At 48.9% G+C, this 15,477-nt stretch overlaps 2 protein-coding genes across 8 annotated transcripts in view; one reads left to right on the top strand and one right to left on the bottom strand.

Moving 5' to 3' along the window:
- Positions 1-12,971, top strand: part of SPG11 (SPG11 vesicle trafficking associated, spatacsin) — a 43,677-nt gene extending 30,706 nt beyond the window's left edge. The window contains exons 37-41 of one of the 6 annotated variants that reach the window (XR_015259864.1): positions 350-438; positions 941-1,096; positions 1,613-1,764; positions 2,148-3,825; positions 10,798-12,971. Coding sequence is in view for 1 of the 6 variants with exons in the window: in XM_086756995.1 (XP_086613121.1) it covers positions 350-438; positions 941-1,096; positions 1,613-1,764; positions 2,148-2,328 (578 nt within the window). In the remaining 5 variants the exon portion in view is untranslated. Of the gene's footprint in view, positions 1-349; positions 439-940; positions 1,097-1,612; positions 1,765-2,147; positions 4,166-10,797 lie in introns of those variants that run through there. The other 5 variants (XR_015259860.1, XR_015259862.1, XR_015259861.1 and 2 more) reach the window with 5 other exon arrangements.
- EIF3J (eukaryotic translation initiation factor 3 subunit J) lies at positions 4,118-13,604 on the bottom strand. 2 transcript variants are annotated; one of them, XM_086757000.1, is made up of 8 exons: positions 13,496-13,604; positions 13,322-13,422; positions 8,499-8,556; positions 8,153-8,244; positions 7,577-7,691; positions 6,410-6,568; positions 5,364-5,437; positions 4,118-5,185 (listed from the first exon to the last, which is right to left on the bottom strand). In XM_086757000.1, exons 1-8 carry the CDS (start codon positions 13,521-13,523, stop codon positions 5,054-5,056), a joined length of 759 nt encoding a protein of 252 aa, XP_086613126.1. In that variant the 5' UTR covers positions 13,524-13,604; the 3' UTR covers positions 4,118-5,053. The 2 variants fall into 2 exon arrangements, with proteins under 2 accessions (XP_086613126.1, XP_086613127.1); XM_086757001.1 differs by having other exon boundaries at positions 4,118-5,182.
- Between the last annotated feature and the right edge of the window lie 1,873 nt (positions 13,605-15,477).

The raw sequence follows: 15,477 nt of genomic DNA, 5'->3' as shown, positions 1-15,477 counted from the left end.
TGGAGCAGTTAGCCAGAACCGCAACGGCAGCTAAACCAGAAACTGTGCTACGTGGTTCTCTGAGTTCGTCTGGTAATAGCCAGTGCTCGTGTCTACCACAATTGTATGAGTGGGATTTTTCAGTTCTTCAGTCACTTCACTGGGTTCCAGCAATACCTTTGGTCCACTGACTGAACCTACATCACTGTTTCTTCACACTTTTTTAATACCTTTTTTTTTTTTTTTAAGTCTTTTGTTGCCTTCTGAAACAACACTAGAGACAGACCTGATACCAGGACGTATTTTTGTAACTTGCTTTCTCCCCTTTATAAATAATAACTTATTCTTTTTTTTTTTTCCCCCATTTCAGAGGAATCTCTTCAGGATGTTGCAAATTTGAAGAAACTGCTGATGAAAGCTCTGACTCTTTTTATTGATGCAGCAGAAAGTTATTCTAAGGTAAAATGAGATGGAATTGTATGGCTGCTGTACTCATTAGGAGCACATAAGGTGTGAGCTGAACTCGGAGAACAAAGCTGCTCTGGGAGGGCGTGCGGAATCCTGTCCCGGTAGAAAGGGAGCAAAGGAATCTCTTGCTGTGTCAGCAGTCTCAGGAGCTGCGTTGTATCCCGGAGCAGTACGCTGCTCCCTGTTCAGGCTTTAAGACCGAGGGTTACAGTTAGGTTCCCCAGTTTTAGGGGAGGCACCATGAGCTTAACTAGCAAGACTAGAACAATATAGTGTTTAAAAATTGGTGTGATTATGATGAAAGTAGCGTTTGTGGTGAGCGAAGCTTCATTTACAAGTAATGGAATATGAGCAATGATAAAACTGCAGTGATGTAAAAAGATGAAATATTAGACAACTCTGACCTCATTGCTGCTCTCAGGAATATTTATTGCTTTCCTCTAGAAACAAACATGCTTCAGAGGCTGGCATTTGTCTTTGATTTATTAACTAGGACTCCTGCGTCCGCCAGTCCTTGCGGTGCCGCCGGCTAACGAAGCTGATAACCCTCCAGCTGCATTTCCTCAACACTGGGCAGAGCACTATGCTGATCAACCTGAGCAGGCAGAACCTGATGGACTCCATTGTGTCCTTGCCGAGATTCTACCAGGTAAGCCTGGCCTCCTCAGCTGTTGTTTTTTCTGAAAAGGATTGTTTGGAACAGCAGGTCCTGGAGCACGCTGCTCAGCTCTGTGACTATGAGCCCAGCGTACTGCTGCAGATCCTGGGCTGGCAGATGCTTTCAGCAGCCTGTGCTGGCTTGCTGCCGTCACACGGCCAGGACCTTGGCTGTCCAGTGACTCTCGTGCTGCTGTGAGTCTACTCAAGAGCCCTGAAACTGCATCTGCAATGGCATCCCTCATTCTGTAAAATGGAAATAAGAAAAGGGCTTTTTGAAGAGAACAACCAACCCCCTCTCTGACATCTTTTTTCGGGGTTAAGGACAATTACTTGCAGTATTTTGTTACCCTTTTCTTTGCCTGTAACACAGCTGCTCTCAAGAACAGCATCAAGAGGTGGACCAAAGAGAAGACCTAGAACATTTTCAGTATTTAAGTATGGGAATGTTTCTGTGCAAGAAGGAACTCTTCCTGCTCAGTAATTCCAGCATCGGTTCTCCCTGCAGGCGGCTATTGTGGCTGAGGCTTATGAGTTTGTTCCAGACTGGGCTGAAGTTCTGTATCAACAAGTGATCATCAAGGGAGACTTCACTTACCTAGAAGAATTTAAACAACAGAGGCCACTGAAGCCCAGCATATTTGAGGAGATTGCTAAGAAGTAAGTAGTTCTGTGGTCAAACTGGAAGTTTAGAGGAGCAACTGCGTGTTTAGCAGTATGCAGTCCTGGTACTGTTCAGACCTGTCATGTGGTAAGGTGCAGCATGTAGGGACTGCAGAGCTGTGTTCAGTTTCTTAAGCATATTGTGGAGGTGACACTGGATCTGCCACTTATTGAGCTGGACAAATACGGTGCCTTAGGGCTGGTCAGATCAAACATCTTTTAAAATGAATTGGAGCAAAACAACCAACCAGAGAGAATTGATGCACATGTTGAGCACCACCTCTTTTTAGGAAGTATTCTTACAATTCGGTAGCTAAATAGTCTTATAATGGTTGTCTGCGAAGCCTTTCTGTTCCAAACGTGTGTACAATTATTTTCAGAGTTAACCACCACCCACCCACTGATGTTGCGCTGAAAAATCTGAAGAAATTGCTCACTTACTGTGAAGATATCTACACATACTACAGACTGGCTTACGATAACAAGTTCTACGATGTGGTAAATACGCTTCTGAAAGACGCACAGACCGGCTGTTGCCTCAGCGATATGTTATCACACTAGGATCCCCCTCCCTGCAGCAGAGACCCGCTCTGACACGTCCCAGCGCCGCAGCTTGTTGTGCAGTTTGTCCTGTAACAGACAGTTTTATCAGTTACCTGCTTCCAGTGATACGCTGCTGTGCGAAAGGTACTCCAGGAAACTGGTGGGGGTTGTAAATATTTAAGACTCTGTTAACCTAAAATTGTGTTTTGTATAATAAATCTTACTGTTTACAAAATACTTGTCTGACCAGCACATACAGGCTGGCACGGATGACCCGCAGAGATCCAGGGCTGTGCGTGATGGATCACCACAGGATGTGCATCTAAACCGACAGAAGGCTGAAACAGAACGTGCAGACTGTCCAGTACATGGACAACGGAGTAAGCAGGAGGAGTCGTAAGCACCTTTGAAAGTTTTAGACGTACACTGGGATAATCCATTCCTTGAGTCCAGTCCCATTAGCCCGGTTTTGTTTTCTAGCTTAGTGATACAGGCAAATAGTCTTGTACAACTCTGAACTGCATCTTAATTTACTACTGCCTTGGAGTAAAAAGTAATCAAGCACAACTATGTTCTTAACAGTAATTAAATTCTACCTCCTTTCCACGCTTGGGCAGACAGGTGGACGCGGCACCCTGTCAGGAGGCACCAACCGGAGCATTCTGCTGCTTCGATGTTTTGGCAAGTTTAGAAGACTGAGTGCGATTTAACTGGGAGAGAGCTAAGACTTGGATTCTCTATGCCCCCCAAAATACATGCAGCCTGCAGAGCTTCCAGCTCAGCCAAAGTTACCTCCTGTCCAGAAAAGGGAGTGGGAGGGCTGACAGCTGACGACAGCATACAGACAGCTTTTCACTGAAATGAAGCAATGATACTGTACGATCTCTAAACATCACCCTAGCAAAACACAATTGCCATAGCAACGCAGTTAATTAACAAAGCGATGCTAACTGGGATTACAGTCTCCTTTTGGTTGCTGCACGTTTTCGTGCTAGCAGCCACTGCATACGACAGATATTTACATGCAGAGTATTTATCATGACTCTGCGGTGGCAGCACTGGCAGTTGTACACAGGTACACGTCATGGCTCCTTTGGTAAAGGGAACATTTGCTGTGGGAGGATTATGCCTGAGCAGCACAGTATTTAAAATTCCTGTTCCAGTCTGTCTGGTAAGTCCAAATTAGCCTGAGCTGGCTGTGATTAGTCTAAGTTAAATAATGGCTAGCAAGCCTTTAGCCTGAACTTTAAAGTTCCTGCCACGAAAGGAGGACTGCAAGTTATCCTTCTGATAGTTACCATCCCTGATCCTTCAAAAGTTTGGGACCACTAACACTGGGAAGGCTCTGGAAGAACGCCTGCCTTGTGGAAGCACACACGTATCCCGTCCGTGCTGGGAACAAACACCTGAGTAAACTGCGGGTTGTGAATGCAGGACTGCCTGTGGCGATGGCAGCTGCCAGCTGGAATAAAGCAACTGCTTGCACTGATACGGGCCACCCCAAAGTATTGCGAGGTAAGTGCGAGCCCCTGGGCCGGGCACTTCCAGCAACAGAAAAGATTAAGTTAAGTTTGCTAAGGAAATGGCTGGATTACAGCACTCCTAGAAGTATTTTGATTCCCATCAGCATCTGTAAGAGTCCTGTCAGAAGAAACAGCCACTTCCCAAGAACGGAACCTTACCCCTCCAACAGGCGCTACGCTGAAAGCCAGAGCGAAGACCAGACCAGGTAACGCGCCCAGCACACCTCTGTTTCGCAGCTCTACCACTGTAAGATACAAAAGAACTGGTCCAAAGCCAGCTGTAGTGAAGTCCTCAATAGTGATTTTTATTAAATTAGTTGCTTTATAAAACATTGCAGATGTCATAATTGTTAACATAACAATTTGCCCAACTGTAGTAACTGTTGCAGTTTGCTAAGCAAGTTTGTTTTTTTTTTTTAAATGAAAGAAAACGGCTGAGTCGTGAAAGATCTGCCACAACCCATGAGAGACCAAAAGGAAGTCTTGGTTTCTTTATGCTTAACCCAGGCAATTAACTGTTAAAGAATACCCAACCCATACAGCTGCATTAGAAGAAACTCAGATGAATGGAAACTAAACTTCATACTCAAGACACAAGTCTTTTTTTTTTTTTTTTTTTTTTCCCCCTCAAATCCTCAGCTCTCTCCTTGTCCCGACCTACCCCGTGTTCTGTTGAGATGCCAAGCTCTGGAGCAGTGGGTACTTCAGGTGATGCGTTTCCAGGTGCAGGATCCCCACGCTGAAGTTAGCGGTTCCCCTTCACAATATACTGAAAACCTCAAGCTCTAACTTAAGACAAAGCAATTGTAATACTAAGTGCACACCATGCCCTTGCTGCAAACTGCTTTTGTTCATCAGACAAGTCACTCGAGGAGCTACAGTTAAGGCTGTATCACTGAACTGTGCTGGTTATAATACTTTGCCTTGTTCAAATTCATTTCCAATTGCGTGGCTGTTACTATAACAGCAACAGTTACCATTATCACAATTTGGGGATTTTTAACTGCAATTTACAGAGCTGTTAAATGTCGGAATTCTAACCTCCGCCCACAGCACAGGAAGCCCAGTGCTTCCGCACGGACCCGCCAAGAGTTAAACCACCAGCACAGAGATACTGCAATTTTGATTGTAGCATTTGGCAGAATTTAAAGGAAGAAAAGTTGTGCTACATGTTTAAGGGATTATGGGCAACAGAAAAACAACAGAAGGGGAGATAAATGTCACATGAAGTCTTCAAAGTCTTGTACGTATTCTCCATCGTAGCCTCCGTAATCAGCCAGGTCATCTTTCATAGTAGCCTTTAAACCACCTCCAGGCACCACACCTTTTTTCTTCTTTTTGGCTTTATTCTGCTTAATAGGAAAAGCATTTTTACTTTAAAATCCAGAGTAATTACTCATTACTTTGATTAGAGCAATGCCACAGCCTGGGGTACGAGCACTCGCACACCCACGCGGTGTGCCGTTTCCCAGACCAGCCCCTTCAGCAGGTGGTGGTGTTGCTGCAGAAACACACAGATGTCTTTCTTACCTTTTCTTGTTTTTGTTTTTCACTGCATAGTACTGTCAGAGTATTTGTGATCTTTTTCAAATCATCAATCTCCACTACAGCAGGGGAACAAAAAGAAAGATTCCTCATCAATATTGTTCTTAGAAGGCAGTTAAATAACCCAATATCAACATTCTCTAAAAACTAGAAATAAGCATTAGCAATAAGCAGGAGCAATTACTTGATTTAAATACAAAATACAGACCGGGTAATTCTGCTCCTTGTAATCTCAACTACTGCTTAGGATGGTCCCTAGTAGGCAGCCTGAATGCTGAAGAAGGTAAAACTTGCAAATTAAAAGTTAGTGAACACAAAAGTCTTAATGAGGAGGCACTTGAACAGTACAATACGGTTCCAGCAAACATCTCAAAAGTAGCAGTGGATTAACAACATATTATTGTCACTAGCAATAAATGGTCCAAGAGGCTGTGAGTCCTTCACTCCCCAAGATCTGGAATCCATCCGACATGTAAGCTACCAGCTGCAGTCAGCCAGCGACCACCGTATCTACACGGCGCTGAACAGGACCCAGTGACCGCTTCCCCGAAGGACGACCTCAAGCAGTGAACCCACCAAGTACTTCAGCCCACCAGAGCAGCAGAGGAAACCGAGTTTACGTTAGTTTTATCTCTGTACAGCTACATGTTGGATTCCAAAGCAATTCATTTTGCAGTCCCAGAATGACGGGAAGTAAATTTTAAAATAGTTTCCTTCCAAATGAGCTACTCATGTTCTCCGGCTCAGAGAATTATCACTACTTTAGAAATGGCTTCAAGAAAAACATGCAATATGAAAATCCACACATTTGAAATGCACATTAAGAAAGCACCTCTTGTACGAGCACACACTCTGCAATGACGTTCGTGGGAATGGAATTGGATACAGCAAGTGAACCAGGTTAGTCCTGGTTGGTATCAACTACGTGGGCCAACCTCAGTTTAACACTTCCTGTAACAGCATCTTTTCAACTTCAGCTCCATCACAACCGTGGCAGCAGCGTATTCTAGGATGCCTTTCACTGAACTTACATGAAATACATACGTCTCGAACTAACGCTTCCAAGAAACTGGCGTAATGTAATGATTTTTCATACTGTGTAATTTTCTCTTTTAGTAGCTTGCCAAATTCCGTGAAGTCATCTTTTGAAGAGGGATTCATGGCATCTATTCCACAAGTGTTATTTACACCTGCACGGAGAGAGGTATTACAGAAAACATGAGCTGTGATTCTAAACGATGACACCAGAGGAAACAAGTCACCTCGCTGGCATTCGGTTGGTCACCTCCACTGAAGCTTTACAAAGCCAAAGCTGAGGTTTGCTTACTGACTTCCCACTGGCTTCTGCCACACAAAAGCTAATAAGCAGCCAGAATTACTAGCCTGTAAAAAGAAATTTTGCTGCAAGGCTTAGTGATTTGACCCACCTATTCCTGTTCTCTGGAGCAATGTGCGCTATGTGAAGCCCCTTTCTCTCTAAATAAGGAATTCCCATCTTGAGCCCGTGAGAGCAAAACGTAGTTTGTTCTTTGTATTCATGCATTCCCCGCTCACCAAGGAACTGCACTTTCAGAAGACTCACAGGGCAGACTTTTCACTTGGTAATAAGCTGTGTAATTCACGCCAATCAAGGAAACACTTTCATGTTTGAAGAATGCTGCTATGACTCAGTATCTTTGCTAGTTCTGTCAAAACACAAAACCAGAATGATCTGCCTCAAGTCTACTTCATCTGCGCCCGGAAACAAGCTCGCTCCAGTAACTTCACTGGCTTTCCCAACACCTACCTGATTACACAGACTGCCTGAAGTAAAGCAGGCATGAGTTATGCTGTGCCACACTTGTCCAACACCTCAGTAAATCCATGTTGTAAAGCACCTCAGAACATGAAGAGACAGCACTTTTTTTCCTTCTTACACATTCATCCTTTACCCTCAGTACCAACACGCTGGAAAATGGAATCAGCCACCTTTTCCCTACAGCCGCCTACCAGGACACATGAAGAAAAAGCACCATCTCTTCCAAAGCTTTTGTGGTTCTTGCCGTTGGCCCTCAGCCTCCAGTCTGATTGAAACCCCCCCTTTTGCTCAGTTCTTTCTGCAGCGTATCCAGACTTAACGCAGCCTTACTGACATGCCGCAGCGCTCTTGTGATGCTACAGTTACCGCAACCGGCTTCACTGGGGCACAGCACACTTACCAAATGTTTCTTTTGCTAACTCAAGGTCTGACTCCTCTTGTAACTTCTTTAGTCGTAGTTTGTCTGCTAACTGTTCTTCTGGTGTAAGTTCTTTATGTTCCTCTGGTGCCTCTAGCTGAATTTAAAAATACAGACAGGGAGACCGTTACATTTCTTACCCTTGAGCAGAGGTGGTACAGGAAATTGTGTTTTTTCCACAGCTCCCTGCTGCCTGAAGTCTGTACCCTTCAAGCGTGTACAACCTGAGAACCATCCTCATGCAGTCTAACAACGCCTCATTGTTTAAAAAATTCTTCCCTTTACAAGAAGTGGAAAGAAACATCTTAGCTCTGAGTTTCACAACTGCATGTTTTATCATGAGTTGCACACAAAAGAAACAGCAATAAGCATTATGTCAATAACCTGGTTAAACTACAGAGAAACTAAAGCTAACATCCCCCAGATGTTCTTAAGTACAAGACTTCAGTTTATCAGACCAGTCAAGATCTTCACAGGTCTTGTTCAACCTCAAAAAAAAAAAAAAAATTCAAACCTGCCCTCTAAATTTTACGAGACCCGGAAGAGATAAGGAATTACCCTTTTTTTAAGCTCCTCTTGCTTCTTCTTCTGTAGCTTTTCTTTTTCTTTTATTTTTTCTGCTATCTTCTTTTTTTCGGAAACTTTTGGTTCTGTAAAACATTGAACAAGAGAGCACTCAAGAGGTCTAGTGATGTTTTTTTTTTTCAGCAACTCCAGAAACACTCAAAGAGAAAGCTCCCGAGTTCAACGACTGCAGTCCAGCACGGCCAGAGTTAAAAGACGTGTTGTGTCAAAAACAAACCCAAGCCTCCTAAGCGGGCTTGATTCTTCAGACACACTCAAGACAAAACCAGCGTCTGTTCTGGCGCTGCACACGGAGCCATGTGTTCCTTTTACGTCTTACCTTGTTTTACCTCTGTCTCCTTTACTTCCTCCTCTTCCTCCTCATCATCCCAGTTATCCTACAAAATAAGTTTTAATTAAGATTCTTTTACAGATACTTTCTACTCGATTAGAGAACGAACCCAAAGAGCAGCAGCTTACATGTGAGCTCTTTAAGCGCTCGCATACCCATTAGCCTTACATCCGGGAGCGAGGCAGTCGTGACAGCTGCACAAGGGCACGGCCTTTGGGAGCTGACCCAGACGTTCTGGGACCAGCTCTTGCCATGAAAATGCAGCTTCTGTTCAAAGAACCAGAAAGCTCACGCCAAGGTAGTTACAAAAGCACGATCGCAGACAGACAGATCAACACCCGCAGTGAAACGGGAGTTTATTGAAATTGCTTGTGTTACGTGTTACAAGACACTGGGATGTCATCGGACGCATGTATGTACAACGGCCACTGCTGGAAACGGACAGCCCAGCTGAAACCATTTTAACCCAGCATACGCTGTCACCGCCACCAGAAGACCCATCCTCTCAAAGACACCCACTCCGCATGGCTGACCGACCCCCGCGCGCCTCTGCCCTGAGCTGGGAGAAGCATTCCTGCCACTGCAGGCGGAACCGCGACACCGGGGCGAACACCAAGGCGGCCCTGCTGCCAGCTCAACGCGCAGTGGCCACGGCTGCCTGGTACCCGGGTGGACGATCCCTGGGTCAAAACACCACACGGTTCAAACTAAGACCGAGGAAGCATCGTTTCCTACAGAACTGACGTGCAGACTGTGCCAGCGGTAACTCTGCAGTTTCTTTCTGGCCGTTACCTGGGTAGGGGTTACGGGAACGTATATTCTTGTCCTAACGCCACTGCAATGCTAGCGGCTGGCCTCCGCGTGGAAACCGATGCTCTAGAATCGATGTAAAGTTCCGTCGTGTGGTACTCAGCATGTACACACCAGAAGTTAAAGCCAGATCTTGCAGGAATCTCATTTTAGTTACCTGCTTCTACTCAACTTGCAAGCTTCAGAGATTACATTTGACAAGACCTGGCTTACACGGAAACCTCACGCGTACTGTCAGTACATCACTACGGGGAGGCCTGAAAACCACAAACCCTGAACTTTGCGACCTCCACCTCGCAACAGTAACGCAGGCAGTTGGCAAGCTGTGTGTTGATGTATAGGGGTTGCCACTGGTATGGCAGAATAGAAGTGGCAGAAGAACTCGGTATTTCCCTGCAACGTGCTGATCCAAGCAAGGAGGACACCCTGAGTTCATCTACCAGCTCACTCAAGCTAATTAGCACTTGTAAGGGACTCGGCTTCCCTTCCACATTCCAAGAAGCTGACTTGAATTTGGAGCAGCATCATTTTAGCTCCTATCTAATTAAGAGTTGGTTACACCCACTTCTTAAATAGCTCTCTTCATTACTGCTGTATATAGCTTGCTGCCTTATCCTGTGCCCTGTCCTTCACAGATTTTAAAATCAAGTATTTTACAGTGCAGAACCCCAGAGGAAGGGCGCCCTGTCCACGCCGTGAAGGCACGCACAAGATTGAAGGACACTCCTGCACGGTCGGGAGACTTCACAGAGGGCAGGTGGGCAAAGACTTCTGCGCGGTGACAGATGCCCTCCTTCCCCTCCGCGACCACGTCCCTGCTAGCCGTGCCTGCGTGGGGACAGCGCACGATGGCAGTTCTAGCCGGCAAAGCGCAGCGCAGGAGCAGACCCTTCAGAGGGCAGCGTGACCGCCTGGCCCAGCCTGCCCCGGAACCGTTAGGTGCCATTTAAGATCTCGATTTCATCTGAAGGGACCGTCGCCTGCCGGGAGCCCCCCACAGCCGCCCCGGCAGAGCGACGCTGCTGGAATGAGCCCAGTGCCATGGCAGGAATGCTCCTGGCAGGGCAGCCCGCGAGGCGCTGCCATCTGAGGAGTCGCTCTTCAGCCTGCTGTGCTGGGATACACAGGTGTCCCAGCTATGCAGAATACTTTCTCGCTCTTCTCCAAGCTTTTTTTTTTTTAAACAGCAATAGAACATGATTAATATACTGGGTAGGCCTTTTAAAAATGCTGTTTTACTAGGGCGGGGGGAGCATCCAGATACACACCTGTTTCTGTGCTTTATAAACTCCAGTGAACTCCCTTGGAGGAAAAAGCTTCAGTGCTGTATCTTTGCACTGATACTACGTAATTCAAAGAAACATCTTTATTCCAAAATATAACCACTAAAGTAGCTTAAAACTTCAAAGTATTCCAACAACACCCATTCACGCACACTTATCTAAAATCAGGCTACTGAAGACACCTTCCCTTTCAGGGAAACGAGCCCTTGCCGGGAGCAGCTCTGTGACAGTCGTACGCTCCGCACCATGTCCCTTAGACACAGGATAACGCACCTTACTCTCCCCAGAGCCCAGAAGACACGACTGGAAAGTGACAGGTACTCCAGCATTTAGATTCCACCTAAACCTGACCCTCTCCTGCAGAGAACGGCCTGTCCCGCGCCACGCCGCCGCCTGCATGACAACGCGCACGCTGCCCCGTCCGGGCTCTGCTGAGCACACAATTGCCCAAGAGGAAAGAGACAAAAACCCCTCGGCAGGAGGCCCGCCTTCTGGGAAACGCGTGCTCGGGGTAGCGCTGGAGAGGAGTTCTGGTACTGATGAAGATGCTAATTTTAAACCTGGGGAAGTCACAGTTTCCTCAACTTAACAGTTACTTTAAGTTGATTACTAAAAAATCTTCCACAATAAACTACAGAATTGTCAAATCAAAACCACATTCCAAAATGTGGAATACCAATCCAAAGACAAACTCGCGGTCAGAAAACACTTCATGCTGCTGTTTCAGCCCATGCCATTTTTCTCAGGCAAGTACTCCCCAAGGCGGACGCCTGCAGACCATCTCCAGCGGAAGCCGCCACCTCCCAGCTCTGCTCTCTCGTCTTTAGTGCTTGTCCAGGAAGGGTGAAGCAAAGCAAACCAAACAGCTTGCTTTGCTGGACGGTCCTTCTCTCCAGAGGTATCGTCCCTCGGAAAGAGTTAATTGGTGGCCTTCTTATTACAGGTGGGACAGCTTTGTTCCTTTATTCAAACGGCCACAGAGAGCAGAGGCGTCTTCAGGAGAACACTGACTGGAGTCCGGTTCTCCTGGACACATTCTGCCGTGGCAGAAAGGCTCCTCGCTCTCCAAGGAAGGAGGAAAAGCAAGCCCCACAGAGACAGGGAGTCTCACACACGTGTACACACACACACTCACACATATAAATTACATATTTGCATACAGTGACACGCCAACCACATGGCACGCAGAGCTGCCTTTACTTACTTTGCCTGCTGTGACACCTACGATAACTACAGGGTGCGGGCGTCATTCAGTTGCCGAAGGAAAACGGACAGCCCGTAACTCACAAAAATTGTTAGCTTTTCTTTAGGAGAAGATGAACTACTTTTTAAATACTATTTATAAATAATCCCACCCTAAGCTCCAAGGAGAACTGCGGTGGCGTTTTTCAGAGACTCTGGTAAGGCAGTTGGCGGCCTACATAACAAACACAAGGAGCGCTCAGCCGGCACGCAGCAACGCTCCCCTTCAGAGCGCACCGTAGCTGTGACCACACCGCAGAGCGCAGCCACCTCACAGACCGCCTGCTACAGCGCCTCAGCAGCTTGGTTCGAGACAAAAAGGCTTTTTTCAGTCGATCTGTTTCCATTCCTGACATTCATCACGCGTGTTCCCTGTATGCTCCCTGGCACCACTTTGTTTAGGGTGCGTGTGAACGCGGAGCACGCTGAGGTTTCTGCGGCAGCCACCAGCCAGCCCCTGGCTTGCTCGGGGTCAGCTGGGAACAAGTAGGAGGCAAGCAGCTTTTAAAGGAGGCCTGCTTCGTAAACATCAGAAACGAACATCCGCAGTTTAACACCGATTCCGTGCGGACATCTTGCTCCGAAACTCAGTAAAAATACGTTTCAAACAGTGTCTGAAGCAAAGATATTGTAAGCGATGTGGGCACTACCAAACCCGAAGCCGCAGAGTAAGGCTGCCATACCTTCCAGCTGCGGCGGCGGGGCCGGCGCGGCGTGGGCTGCGCGAAGCAGGGCACAGGGCTGGGAAGGACGTGCTGCTACAGCACAGACGTTCTCGGTCAGCAGCGGGATGAATACAGTACTGCTTTCACTAAATCCACCCCGAACGTCCCACCCAGCGCAGCACACTCCAAAGCCCGAATCTGAAAGGCTACAGAACGGGAGGGGAAAGCCCCCCGAAGGCCGGCAAGCAGCTGGGGAGCAGCAGGTGGATCCCCAGGGAACAGGAGATGCCTCTCCAGGCTCGAAAGGCGCCTGTCTGCCCCCGTGTCTGCTTCTGCCCCGGAAGGCCCCGCGCAGCGGGAGCGAGCCTCGGGCACAAACGCGGGCTCCGAGCGGGGATTAGGGGGCACAGGGACAGAGCGGGACGCGTTCTCCTCTCCGCGTTCTGCCTCGTCACCCGCAACCGGCCAAGGCCCGGCAGAGCCGCTTCCACACGGGCGGAGCCGCCGCCCCCCGCCCGGGCCGCCCCGCCGCCTCCCCCCGGCCCCGGCCCCGGCGCGGCCACCCGCGCTGCCCCTCGCAGCACCGCAGACGCGCGGGTCCCGCCGGCCCGACCCCCACCCGCGGGAGGTTTCCTCGCCCGCCGCCCGGGCCGGGCCGCGCCGCCGCGGGCCCGCGTCCCCCGCACACGCGGCACCATATGGCGGCGGGCCCAGCCCGCTCCCCTCCGCCCCCGGGCCGCGTCCGGCCGGCGGGGCCGGCCCCGTGGCCACGCCACGCCGCGAGGGCCCGGCAGGGCCCGCCCGGCCGCACCTTCACGTCGTCCTCCTCATCCTCGCCGGCCCAGCGGTCTCCGGCCACTCCCGGCACCAGCCGCTTCGCCACCGGTTCCACCACCTCGAAGCTGTCGGCGTCTGTGGGGGAGAGGAGAGCGGGTGAGCGCGGGCGGGCGGGGGGCGCCGGCGGGGCGCGGCGGCCGCCACTCACCCCACGAATCCGCCGCCTCCGCCGCCATCTTCCCCGCCGGCGCTCGCAGCGGGCACGGTGAGGCGGCCGCGCCAGAGCGGCCCCAGCCAGCGCCGCGCGCGGGGCACGCCGGGACGGCGGCGGACTGCCCGGCCCGGCCCGCGCTCCGCCCCCCGCGGGGCCCGGCGCCTCCACGGCGGGCGGGGCGCGGGGCTGGCGGCGCCGCGTCCCTCGCAGCGCCGGGGGAAGGCCCGAAGCTGGGTCCCGCTGGCAGGGGTGCAGGTGGGTGCCTTCCCTGTGCCCGGGTGGCCCCGCAGAACGGCGGTGGCGCGGCTCGGCCCGAGGGCGCTGGCGGTTTGCACACCCCGCCGGTCTGTGGCGAGCCAGCCCCAAACCTGACAGCCTTCTTCCCTGAGAAGCGCAAAGACTGAGGCGGGCCGGGCTGATTCCTCACACCTCTGCGGACGGCGGAGCTTTAACGTAAATAAACGTAGCGCCACAAAAAACCGGCATCAGGCTGCAGAAGCCGGCCCGGAGGGGTGAGCGGTGCCCGCTTTGCGCCCGCCCGCCGCGGGGAACAAGCGTCGTCCCCGTCAGAAACCCCTTTCCAGGTGTCTGTTCTTGGAAAATATGTAAGAAACGGACACAAAAATGGAGGATAAAGGGATAGGGAAAAAAGGAAAAATAGTTTTAAGATTTGTCGTTAAGGAGGAGATCCTGTTGAAGTACGTATCGGGGAATTAATCTAGGAGTTACCCTCGCATCGGGTCTGGATTTATTCCCTCGTCTTTGCTGCCGTGGCTCCCTTTTTTCCTTAGGGAAGAAAAAGCAGGGAGCACACTTTTGAACGTCCTTTACCTGTTGTAAATATGAATGCACCATTCAAACAGAGCAGAAGGCAAAGGCTAGGAAAACACCCCACTGACCACGGGTGCTCTGCCTTCAGCTGTTTTCACTTGAGGACTTTGGGAGTGAGATGTGAAGTTCAGCCTTTCGTTCAACAATACTGTTACTTGAACATCCTTCACACTGACTGGACTGGGCAGCACATAAGCTAAATCAAATGGTAACGATGCACATTACTGTACTGGAAGAAGGCGTAGCCTAGTAAAGTTGGGTGTCATAAGTGATGTCCTCACCAGCCTACACAGAGCTTCACGAGCTCAGGATGCTGTGAGGAGAATCACGAAACTGCCAAGAACCGTGCCATGATTTGGAACACGTTAATTATTAAAATATCCTGTATTTACACAGAACATGTAAAGTAATTTAAACATTTGGACTAAAACAGTATTATTCCCATTGTATAGATGAGGAAGTTAAGGCACAAAGGAAAAACGCTGCTGAGCACAGCTCTGAGTCAGAGGAGCTACTGCCTTCCAGGACACCAGAGTTCTCCTTTTGGAGAAGGCTAAAGGGTTCTACTTTGGAGGAGAAATAAATAAAAATGAGAGAGCAGGCCTTGTGCTCATTTCACAAAAGATATCCCATAGAATACGTATCACATGTTGAAACGCAGACTCAAAGCGAGGCCATCTTAAAAGAACCTGCTGTAACAATCTTCGTACATAAACTGCTTCTGTATTTTTTTCTCTCATGTGCCCTCCAGCATCCTTGGCTTTTAAAACACGTACACAACAATTCCTTTCCTTCCGGCTGAAAACTGACACGAGAAATGTCTCGCTTTACCGAAAACAGAGTATTCAATGGAGGATGGTACAGCTAAAAATCAAAAAACCAGTAGCCAGAGCATAAATATTTAATATAAATCTTTATGATTCTGTGTACTAGAAATGACTGCAGAAGAAACACAAACTTGTAGAACGTGAGCTCTCTTCCGATGGTATTTTACAAGATTCAGCCTATCAGTACAATGACATTTTTGCAAGTATCAAAAAAATAAAGCAAAACCGTATTACATTACACCGTCAAGACAAGCAAAGTAGTGGTGTGCTTCACAAAATCTGTACAAGTTCATCCTTAGCAGACCATCCTTGCTTGCT

This window comes from Chlamydotis macqueenii, chromosome 12 (genome assembly GCF_036417535.1).
Source record: "Chlamydotis macqueenii isolate bChlMac1 chromosome 12, bChlMac1.mat, whole genome shotgun sequence".
Classification (NCBI taxonomy): domain Eukaryota; kingdom Metazoa; phylum Chordata; class Aves; order Otidiformes; family Otididae; genus Chlamydotis; species Chlamydotis macqueenii.
This window is presented reverse-complemented; position numbering and strand designations above follow the sequence as displayed.

Bases quoted from the DNA above. Each gene is read 5' to 3' on its own strand.
- EIF3J (XM_086757000.1), bottom strand. From the start codon at position 13,523: ATGGCGGCGGAGGCGGCGGATTCGTGGG. The intron at 13,423-13,495 runs GTGAGTGGCGGC...TCTCCCCCACAG, and splicing joins GGAGGCGGCGGATTCGTGGG to ACGCCGACAGCTTCGAGGTG. The intron at 7,692-8,152 runs GTAATTCCTTAT...TTTTAAATTCAG, and splicing joins AAGAGGAGCTTAAAAAAAGG to CTAGAGGCACCAGAGGAACA.